This window comes from Theobroma cacao, chromosome 6 (genome assembly GCF_000208745.1).
Source record: "Theobroma cacao cultivar B97-61/B2 chromosome 6, Criollo_cocoa_genome_V2, whole genome shotgun sequence".
Taxonomy (NCBI): Eukaryota; Viridiplantae; Streptophyta; class Magnoliopsida; order Malvales; family Malvaceae; genus Theobroma; species Theobroma cacao.
The window spans coordinates 7,820,845-7,832,553 of NC_030855.1; the positions used below are offsets into that span (position 1 = coordinate 7,820,845).

The 11,709-nt window shown below is 31.2% G+C and overlaps 1 protein-coding gene across 1 annotated transcript; it reads left to right on the forward strand.

Annotated features, from left to right (window-relative positions):
- LOC18595632 (metal tolerance protein C4) lies at positions 718 to 8,641 on the forward strand. Its single transcript, XM_007023678.2, has 13 exons — positions 718 to 1,339; positions 1,425 to 1,479; positions 1,987 to 2,119; positions 2,260 to 2,315; positions 3,394 to 3,508; positions 3,594 to 3,651; positions 3,763 to 3,881; positions 5,292 to 5,411; positions 6,683 to 6,784; positions 6,874 to 6,946; positions 7,392 to 7,459; positions 8,106 to 8,166; positions 8,239 to 8,641. Exons 1-13 carry the CDS (start codon positions 1,045 to 1,047, stop codon positions 8,361 to 8,363), a joined length of 1,380 nt encoding a protein of 459 aa, XP_007023740.2. The 5' UTR covers positions 718 to 1,044; the 3' UTR covers positions 8,364 to 8,641.

The window sequence follows — 11,709 nt, forward strand, 5'->3', positions numbered from 1 at the left end:
GAGGATCTGGGCAACAAACGTGGTGACCGACATGTAGGACTCAAGGGACAATCACAATTAGGGAGCCTAATGTTGCACAGCAAAAAACAGATCCATCAAGTAGCCTGGATCGAGAAAAAGGCTAGTGTAGTAACGGGTAATGCCAACATCCGCGACAAATAAAGCTTAGGAAAGCATTAAGATTGGTTAATAACGTGCTGCATTAGGGAAAATAATAAGCAATAGTGAAATATCACATGATTTAGGAGAGATCAAAGGTCAATGACGATGAAATTATCACAAATGAGAGCCAAAAGTGCCAAGAGTTCCGAGACATTTGTCACAAGTCATATACCTATACATGGTTCATTAAGGGTCATATGTATTCCTTACAAGTCATATAGTGCACATCCTTAAAAAAGTACTAATAATAAAAATATACATAATAAACATTAATTTTTGTTTTAAATTAAACATCTAATGACGCAAAAAAAATAAGAAATAAAATATTTTGCTCATTATTTTATAAATTTTATTTTCAACATTATATAAAAATTAAAGGATTTCCATCTAAAATTAGTATTTCAATAAAAAAATATTGAAAATATTTTTCAATTTGCAAAAGTAAATATTATTATTTTTAATTATTCTAAAGTAAATGGACATTCAACTTGAAAAAGGATATGGAAATACAGAAGAATAAAATTGTACTACTAATACTACGTTTATTTGTTTTGCAGTATGTGTGCGTTTTTATTTCCTCCCATTTTCATTCAGGAATCTCATTTTTCCAGCTGCTTCTCTGCACTCAAAGAAGTAGCAGCAGCTGTCAATTCAAACAAGAGAAGAGGGGGATATCATGCTTCTGTGAATAAAGTGTCGAAGCATCTATTCTTTTATCTCCATTCTCCAACCTTACCTTGCTTCAACCAGAAGATCCCTTTCACCACTTTCCCATTCTTTAAACCCTAAACCCCCAAAATGGGTTTAGCTTTGACGTAGAAAAACACAAAGAGGGCTCGTCCCTTCAACTTCAACTCTACTGGAAATTTGCAATCCAAGTAAATGCAAACGACGTGTCGTGTCGTTTCTCGCCTCCTTGGGTCCTCAAAGTACTCTTGTTCCTCCGTTAGTATCAACTCATCGTTAAACAATCTCTCCCAGTTAGTTTTTTTGGAACCCAGTTTGATACCCCACAATCAGGGCTTTTTTCAATTTAGATCTTATACAAATATCGGACCAGTCAGAGGTTTTTCCTCGGTGAATAGTTCGAGACGTTTCGTTTTGCTGGGTTTTGTATTGCCCGAGAATGATCCCATCATTTATCAGCATCATAGACAATTTTACTCTCCCTATCGAAGTAAGTAGAACTATCTTTTATCTGAAGATGCGTAATTTCTTTTTCTTTGGAAATTGTTTTGAAATGAATGTGGATGTTTTTGCAGGCTTTTTTACAAGGGCTAAACAAATAAAGAAGATTGAAATCAATGATCAGCACATGTAGCTTGTTTTTTTTTTGTTTTCGGTTTTTTTCAATCTTCTGTTAATTTACGGGTTTTATGTGTATGTTTGTAAATGTAGTTGGTCGTTTAAAAACTTGTGTATTAAAGTAAAATGATTGCATTATATTAAAGTGACATTTTGTAGTTTGCTCCCCAATTTCCAAAAGAATTGCAATTTTAATTTTTAGCTTTTTGGTGTTTGCTTTTTGGCAAATAATAAAAAGCAAGAACCATATGGAGCCTAAGGGAGCAATTTAGTTGTGAAAAGCAGAAATATATTTTCTCAACGGACATATAGTTGCAACCACTTTAATTTAGTGTACTCAAAATTGGAAAAAAAAAAATCAAATTACTCACTCTATTTCGTTATAAGTAGCTCGTGCTTTTTTTTTTTTGTTTCCATCTCATGCATTCCTGAATGCTTAGATTCCAATTGATTTGCCACTAAATCTCAGCTTATAATCATTTTTCTTTTGTTGTTTGCCTTAATTCTTTGATCCTCTAGTCAACGAGCTGTTACAACTGCTTTATGGTGCAACTTCCTTGTCTTTTCTCTCAAGTTTGGGGTCTGGTTAGCTACTTCTAGCCATGTTATGTTAGCTGAGATGGTTCATTCAATTGCTGATTTTGCTAATCAGGTAGTTAAATCTCTGTCTTTCTTTCTTGATATCATTGTCATCATCAGGCTAGATTTAATTCCTTGATACTAATTTTTTTCTTTATAACTAAATTTACTGATTATGGAATGCAGAGAAACTAATCCATGTTGACATTGTAGGCGCTGCTTGCTTATGGTCTTAGTAGTTCAAGGCGTGCACCAGATGCTATGCATCCGTAAGTCTCTTTTCCATGATGCAAACAGCCTTTGCTATCATAGTAACTTGGTTACCTACTGCTGTGATTTTCCAGTATTGGATCATTCATGGATATTTGATGTGCCTTTGCATAGTTTGGTTGCCTCATTCTTGAAAATTTTCATTAAACATAGTTGTTAAATCGAGATACGTATCGTGTATCGAAATTTCATTTTTTAGTATTGAGTATTATATCATAAGATACGGTAAAAAATTTTAAAATTAATTATAAATAAGATTTATATATGTAAAATAAAGGAAAAAATTGAAAAATATTATATATTTTAATTGAAATGAAGATTATAGGATGTAAATTGAAAAGATAATTTTTTTTTTAATTTAAACTGTCAGCATATTCTTTAATAATATAGATTTTTAAATAAAATATACATTTTAACATATTAATTTATTAATTAAAAATTAAAAACATTTATCATGTTAAAATTAAAAGGGAATTCAATTTATTTAGTATTTTTTATTTAAAATCTAAAAATTGAAACTCATAAAATATAATTTTTTGTGTTCTAACTTAAAAAGATAATAAAAAATTAAAATTTTTAATAATTAATTAAATATAAGTTTATAAAAAGTGTATCAACTGTATCGTACGATATGCCCTTGTATCGTAAGAAACGTATTGCGTATCTTACGATACACTTTGATACTTGATCAAATGTGATACAGCTATAGATACGTATCGTTTTCTATGAGTATTGTACCATACGATGCGTATCGCGTATCATACAATAATAATAACTATGCCATTAAATAAATAAATTTATCTATTTATTTATTTTTGAAATTCCAGTGTGACATTATCATCACTTGATTTTTAAGAACTCAAGTATATAAATTGAATTGGTTGCTGTTCCGAACAAGAGTAGAAAGTTAAGAAATTATATTTCTAATATCGTATATTGTGTTGCAACTGAATTAGATGAGCTTTTATATTGGCCTATTCTTATATTTGTTCCATGCGCAGAATTATTTGTAAACAAAAGATGCATGTTCATATTTTTTTAATGATTTGCTGAAACCTCTTCTGTTTTTATTGTCAGTTATGGCTATTCCAAGGAAAGATTTGTTTGGTCCTTGATATCTGCTGTTGGCATATTCTGTCTTGGCTCTGGCGCTACAATTGTTCATGGAGTTCAAAACTTGTGGACATCACATGTAATTGATGATGTCATTTTATATTCCTGTTTTCTAGCTATTGCTTTGACAAATGGCTGCTTATTATATTCTGTGTCTTCTTCAGCCCCCGGCTAATATTGAATATGCAGCTTTGGTGATAGGTGGTTCATTTATGATTGAAGGTACAACTTTGAGAGCTACGATTGTGGGTTATTATGTTGTCTGAAAATTTGCATTTAGCTTAATCCATTGGTCCTCAGGTTTCCCTCTTCAAACTATTATCTTCTCTTTAGGTGCTTCTCTTGTTGTTGCCATACAAGCTGTCAAGAAAGGTGCAGCAGCAGAGGGAATGAAAGTGAGAGACTATGTTTGGCGTGGCCATGATCCTACGTCTGTTGCAGTCATGACAGAGGTAATTCACTATGCCTTTGTGCACTTTTGATTGTTTAGGAATTGAACTTGTTAAATGTGAAGGTGAGAATTTTGGAACAGCATTTAAAGAGTGATAATGAATTTCAGATATTCAGTTTCTGTAGCAGTAAGATTGGAGATGGTATAAGTTCTTGAAATAATGTCTTAGTTTAGCTTATTGCCTTGTAGAGTTCTTATATTTGAACCAAGTTAGTTAAACCTATGGATAGATCTTCTTATTTAGTTAGGACAAGAATCTAATGTAGACCTATGTAATTCATTGCAATTTATAGCATTAATTAATTTAAGCATTTAATTTTATATGTTTCACCCTTCAGCCTTGCAAAGGTAAAAATAAAAATAAAGAAAAGAAAGGAAGCACTAGCACTAATCTCCCGCTATGTTGCACATTCGCTTAGCCAGGGGTACACATGCCCTGGTGCAGGCACATTTTGCACTACTGAGAAATACCGCAGCATTTGTGGGATTTATGGAATATTTTGGTATTGTACATGCAGGTGAGCTGGTTGAATAATTTTATTGGAGTTTTCCGTGTTCTTATTTTGATTGAACAGTCTCCTTTGGAAGATGAGAAATATTTTATTAGTCTAATGATGCAATGTGCAGAACGTGTACAACTTGGCTTCTTCAGCAACGCAACTTAAAGGGCTTTATATGTAATCTTACTTACTGTCAGTCGTTGGTGGGTTATAGTGTAAATATCAGTGTACATGCCGTGGTTAATTGAACAGGCAGCCTTAGATGGGAAGAATTATTTGTAAATTCCTTCTCTTGATCCATTTTCTTTAACAGAGCTAAACTAGCATACAGTGGAAGAATGAAAATTACATAAAAACTAAATAATTTTGCATTTTCATAAGAAGAATTCTATAGTTTCTAATTATTATATCCCTAGTGCTCTGCATTCTGGCCCCCGTTAGGTTTAAATCTCATGCTTGATATATAAGGGTTTTTTAGCTTAATTGGACAGTCCTGGTATAGTGATTGATGAATTGTTTGCCCCTTGCTCCAAAACATTTAAGGGTTTGCTTGAGTTTAAAGGATCTGAAGGTAATTACTGTCAACTGGATGTCTAATTGAAAATTTGTTACTTAAATTGTTGATATGCCTGGCTTGTGCTTGTTTCCTGGCATCTTTTCTTCATCCTCTTTTCTGCCCAATTCAAGGATGGTTTTGACTGCATTACCTCTATGCTCTATCTTTTCCCACATTCCCTTTATTTTCTGACTTGTGTAGTTATAATTTGTGTGCAGATGCTTATATGCACCGATTTTCTCTTTGATTCAATTATAAAAAAAGTTATAAGAACCATAATGATTGCTGCAATTTTTCCTACCTACTGCAGTTTGTTTATTGATTGCTTTACAGTAGATTATGTCAACTATCGCAGGATGGTGCTGCAGTAACTGGTCTTGCTATAGCCGCAGCATCGCTGGTTGCAGTGAATATAACTGGGAATGCAATTTATGATCCCATAGGCTCCATTATAGTCGGCAACCTTCTTGGAATGGTATGTAATACTTCTTGCCCCTGAATTTTTTACATCTTAGTTGAACATCAACAAATACTGCTTGTTATTTACAAGCAAACTCTGAACATGCAGGACAGTATTTGCTACTATTTCATAGTTCATAAGTATTGTTTGGTCTGAACTAGAAGCTTGCCATCTCTTGAATTAAGGACATATTCACAGCTTTGTTGACCATTATATCTGGATTTTAAGGTGATATGCTTCAGATTAATTAGAGTGTTTCATGTGTTGCTAAAAAAATGTACTATGTTGTCTTTTATGAATTTTTAGTGAGAACTAGGGTGTGCTTGAGCATCGTGCTATCAAGTATGAAGGGAGACAATAAGACCAAGAATATATGCTAATTCTTTTCTGGCAAGGTGATACATAGGATTTGATTTGTGATTTATGCCATATTTAGGAATGCAGAAAAAAAAAATGCACGACCATAATTGCGGCTTTATGTTTGGCTGGAAAGTCCTCTATGAAATGGATAATTTGGTAGAAGTATTTGCAAAGGTCTTTTCAATTACATAAAATAGATAAGACTGTTGTGTGCTTTAATGGATTTAACAACTCTGGCTTTTGTAAATTCTCATTTAATGAGATGAAATTGTGAAAAGATGAATCATGAAATGATTTGATTAAGATTTAGGTTGCTGAAATAAGATTAATGGATGATTAATATGTACGAAAATATACATGTGTGGCTGTGTTTTGCCTTGCATTGGGCCCATATGTTGTCAATTTTGTTTTCACATATAGTCTTGTAATACCCAAGAATGCAATAATAAGATAAATGTGGAATGACAATCAATTATTTTCATAATTTTAGCTGTTTCTTTTTTTGGGATTAAGTGTAATATAGAACTTTCATTTGCAAAAGGACCATTTTTTCTGCACTGTTTTCTTTTTTCAAAATTGATTTTATCTATCCTCAAAATTAATTGATGGCAAAAGATATGTGTGGGGATGCATGGAATTTGGCATTGTGAAAGTGGAAAAACCTGAGTTGGTGTCGAATGCAATGACTATTTGGCAATAGTTTGGAGATGATTTCCAGGAATGCTTAGTCATTTTGGACAGATTGTCTTTGAGAGAAGACATTGTGCATATGCACATGTGAGTGTGTTAAAGAGTGGGAGAAAGAGGGAGTGAGGGTGGAATTATGTGGGTAGAATCCAGTTAAAAGTCAAAGGCTGGGTTATTGTAATAATTTCAAGCATTTTTTGGTTTGTGGTATATCTAATTGAAGTATATTACTTATGCAGGTTGCCATATTTCTCATCCAGCGGAACCGGCATGCCTTGATAGGGAGAGCAATTGATGAACATGATATGCAGAAGGTTCTCCATTTCTTAAAGAATGACCCGGTATTACTCTACTACACTACTATATAACTTGAAATCCACTGCATTCATATTTATCTTTGAAAAATTCGAGGGGCATGGAATTTTTGCAGGTTGTAGATGCTTTATATGATTGCAAAAGTGAGGTGATTGGACCTGGTTTCTTCCGATTCAAGGCAGAGATCGGTGATTTTCTCACACAGCCTTCTCTGTTTTGCAGATTATTTTTAGCATTAGTTTTCTTAATATCATTTTGTATTTCAATATTTTAGGCAAATTTCCTTCATCTTGTGCAATACAAGTATGGAAAGCAAGAGATGCATTTTGTATCCATCTTATCAATGACACCTTTATTGTACTAATAAGTGATGAACATGGCTGTGTTGTTCTTTTGCTAGAATTATAAAAAAAAGTTCATACGGATGTCCATATTCTTGGATTTATGAGCAGCAGGCCAGGATAAGTATCTTTGTACCCAAATAAATCATGGACATTAGGGTTTTAGCACAGAATTAATGCTAGATCTTGCCTGCCAAAATAAATCTTTGGCATTTGTCAAGTTGAAACGTTTTGGCATTTATTTGTATTGCTGTGACAATGTTAGTTGATGGTGACTAGTTGTATGCTACAGATTTCAATGGAGTGGTGGTTGTGCAAAATTATCTTCACAGAACTGGACGTGAGGAGTGGGCGAGACAGGTTAATGTTTCAGTCTCCAATTTCTTTTTTCATCTTCAAGGCATTGCTTGTTCATTTGTTTCTGCCGTTATCTATGTAGAAATATTAGTATTAGCCCATTAAAACTGATTGACCTGTTTGTCTTGTGTGCATGAATTTTTTCCTTGCGTTTGTATTGTTGCATAAACTTTTAAAATCAATTATTAAAGTGCAACTCCTTTTGTATATGAACTTGTACAAAATGAAATGTTGTCCTTGGGAACATATTAAACTTAAATTATTACATAATTTTCACTTATAATTGTGAATATCATCTTTTATTTATTATCCTTGAATGTCAATATGCTAAGAACTATTTTGTTTTATGGTTTGAAGTTTTACCGTTGTAATAACGCCACGCCACTTTTTGCTTGTGCATGCATAAGTTACACATTAGTTGGGTTGTTTTCTAAATGTTTGCCTTGTTCTCGAGATGTCAACTCCTTAGTGCCTTTTAGTGATTTTATTTCTTCTCAAAAGAAAGTCGTATATTACTTGGAAGTGGGCAGTATTGCCAGGGAAGAGCACTAACCAGGAAGCATCTTAAATTTTTAACTCTGGCAAATTGTTTATCCTAATATTTTGTGCTTCAATATGCTATTGACAACTGGAATTTGGTTGTACACAGTTTCGAGAAGCTGCAAAGGAGAAAGATGATTCTGCATTGCTAAAGATCATGTCAAACTATGGTATGCAAGTTGATGAACTAGCAAATACGTTGAATGACTTTACCGCTTCTAAGAAAGGAGTTTCTTTTGCAGGTGAGGAAGTAGTCACTGCTTTAGGAAGTGAAGTTGATCGGCTAGAAAAGGAGATCCAAGAACTTGTTCCTGGTATTCGGCACGTAGATATTGAAGCTCACAACCCCATAGACCTATCATCATGATCAACATTTTTATGCTGCAATATTTCCACCATATTTTTCTTGTTTTATAGATAATGGACAGCTAAAAGCATGCAATTAAAATTTTGCTGTATTGTTTGAACTATAGTTCCGATTGCATCGTGTTAATAGGGTGGGAGGGATTTTATGAACAATTGCGGCCGGAGCTTGCGACAGCTCTGAAAATAAGGAATTTGTAAGTCTAGTAGTTTTCAATGAGCAGTATTGACAGTTAGATCAATGGAAATTTTAGTTTATGCCTACAGGATTCTTGGACGTTACAGAGTAGTTTTTCATTTGGCCATTGAATTCATGGTATTCGTTCATGCCAATTCTTTTTATTGCGTTCTGGGAATTTGCTCATGGGTTAATTTAGAATTTCAAATTTGTATCGTGTTAAAGAAGTGGTGCGTGGCACTTTATAAGAATTAAAAGATTAAGAAACGAATGAAAGCATAGTTACGAAAGCAGAGATATCATCGAAAATGGCACGGATTGATACGTACGTGAATTGCTCGATAAACACGGTACTTATAAGTATGATTTACGTGTTAAAATTTAAATATGAAAAATTATTTTTTATAAGTTATAACTTTCAAAATTTAGATTACAGATAAAAACAATTAAATATGCAAAATCAAATTCACCTCTCTATATATCCTTAACATGTCACAATTTTTTGACTTTTAGTTAATAAATTAACATAAGATGCATGTTTTATTTAAAAATATATAGTATTAAGGAACATGGTGAGAGTTTGAATTAAAAAGTAACCATTTCTTTAATTTAAGTCACACATTCCTTAATCTTATTAATAAGGATTCATATTTAACACATTGATAATGTATAGCTTCTTATATACTGTGAGGCCACCAGAATGTACCACTTCATTAATGAGGTAAAATTAAAATTCATTAAATACTTAAAGCTAAATATTAATAATTTTTTAAAGAAATTCTTTTTTCTCTCTCCAATTTCCTCTCATCTATTCTTTTCCTCTCATCATGAAACCAGTCCTCACATATACATCACTATTATCATCTCTACTTGTTTCTAACAAATCTCAATCTGGGTGATTGCAGAAGCAGTATAACATATAATTATGTCCAGTACTCAAGTACGCAAGTGGAATTTCAAATGGTCATAGGAATTAATCAAAATGAAAATCTTGCATATTTCATGTTTTAAGGAATTAAGATTATTAAATCAATCCATGAGTTCTTCCATTATAAAATATATAAAAAAGTAATACCTATTATGATCCTACGAAAGTAGCTAACTGAAAATTGATAACAAGAATATATATTGAAGACTTTAAATTGAAAATTTCTCTCTTTATCTCAAATCTCAATCAATCACATGTAAAGTAACTCGAACTTGAATAAATTTTTGATTGTTTAAAGAGAACAAGAGAAGGGTTTGAGGGGAATGTTACTTTTTTGCTTTGCACTTTAAACTCAAAAGAAAACAAAAACAGCCTTAAACCATAAAGAAGAAAAGTAAGATCCTAAAGACTTTTTGAGAGATGCGTGGAAGATCTGCAAAAGCTTTTGAGATAAAGGTTAGAAAGAAATAGAGTTTAGAGAGAGTAAAAAAATTTTTAACTTTTTGCCTCATTAAATGTTAAAAACTTTTTAATATTTAGATTTAAATGCTTAATGAATTTTAGTTTTACCTTATTGATGAGATGACACATTTTAGTGGGTAAAATCCAAAAAATCCCCCTCAAAACACTTCAAAAAAACATTTTGGTCCCTCTTGTTTTAAAATGATATTTTTGATCCCTTAACTGCTAACGTCGTTAATCAACAATTAAAAAAAAATAGATCTAATACTATATAAATATTTTAAAACATAAATGCTCTTCATATTATTTTTTTAATTTAAGTATATTCTCTTTTTTAAAAAATTTGCTCATCGTTCTCTCAAAAACCTTAATAAAAAAAATTAAAAAATTCTGATTTGAAGGCTTGAAAATTTGAAGCTGTATCTGCCTTGAAAACCATAAATTTATTTTTTGAAGTAAAGTTTATTATCATCAAACTCTTTATTTCTCCAACAGTTTGAGAATTTTTTTTTCCATTGAGAAGAAAGTTTTAAACGTAAATCTTTGTTTAATGATGGATATTTCAAATTTGATGTTGTTGAATCAAGAGATTAATTTCTTATATGTTATTACCAATTTTGTTTAAAGATTTTTTTCAAACTAGGATTTAGGGTGACATAAAAAGATTTTGGCTTGATTCTATATATATAAAAACTTTTAAGTTTTTTTCTTCTTTGTCAAATATTGAATATTATTAAGTATCAAAATGAGATAAATTATTGCATTCATAAATCCCGTTCTAGAATTTTATTAAGCTTAAAGTTTTTTTTTTTGTCAAATATTGAATTTTATTAAATATAAGAGTGAATTTATTAAGTTTTGGAAGGGAACATGAGCTGATTCTTTTTATTGTGTCCTAAATGATTTATGAAGTATTAAATACAATTTCTTTAATTGTTGACTAACGGTGTTAACAATTAAACGACTAAAAACATTATTTTGAAATAAGAGGGACCAAAATATCTTTTTAAATTTTTTTGATGAGGCTTTTTGGAATTTACTCACATTTTGGTGACTTGATAATGTATAGTACATCAAATATAAATCTTATTAATAAATATAACATTTTTAAAATTTTCTTCTTTATTTTACATGTATACATATTATTTATAATTAATTTTAAAACTTTTTATCTTATTTTACGATGCAATATTCGATACTCAAAATAAAATTTTGACACATGATACGCATCTCAATTTAACAACTATGAATAAAAGTGTAATTTTTATGAATAAATGTAAATAAATATAAAAAAGTAGATCACTAAGTAATTAAAGTTTGGACAATACAAAGTAATTTATAATGGTTTGATCCTCCTTGATCTTCGCCTACTATCTTGATAACTTTTGTCAAGGATTTTGAAACTCAAATTTTAGGAATTAGCAACTTATGTCAAGCATTTACAAAATGAACTATCCCAAACTCAATACTTTAGCACAAGTGTTTTCCTACACTTGCTCTCTTACAAATAGAGTCAAATTCTCACTTTAATACAACAAATTTCTAAAAAAATGAGATACTGGTAATCATGTCTTAAATCAAGTTAGGCACCAAATCTCGATCAACACGTTATATCTCAAAATTTTTTCTTTTTTTTTTGGTTTGTTTTTGAAAGAAAGAAAAACCATTTAGCTTTATAGTTGATCCTAATTTTGAAATGACAAAATGAATGATCAAAAGTACAAGTTCAAGTCTTTAAAGAAAGTTTGACAACGCCTAAAAACCCTTGAAATATCAAAAAGA

Excerpts from the sequence above, each read along its gene's own strand:
- LOC18595632 (XM_007023678.2), top strand. The coding sequence starts at position 1,045 with ATGCAAACGACGTGTCGTGTCGTTTCTCGCCTCCTTGGGTCCTCAAAG. Across the intron at positions 2,316-3,393 it reads GCACCAGATGCTATGCATCC|TTATGGCTATTCCAAGGAAA; the intron begins GTAAGTCTCTTT and ends TTTTATTGTCAG. Across the intron at positions 6,947-7,391 it reads CCGATTCAAGGCAGAGATCG|ATTTCAATGGAGTGGTGGTT; the intron begins GTGATTTTCTCA and ends TGTATGCTACAG.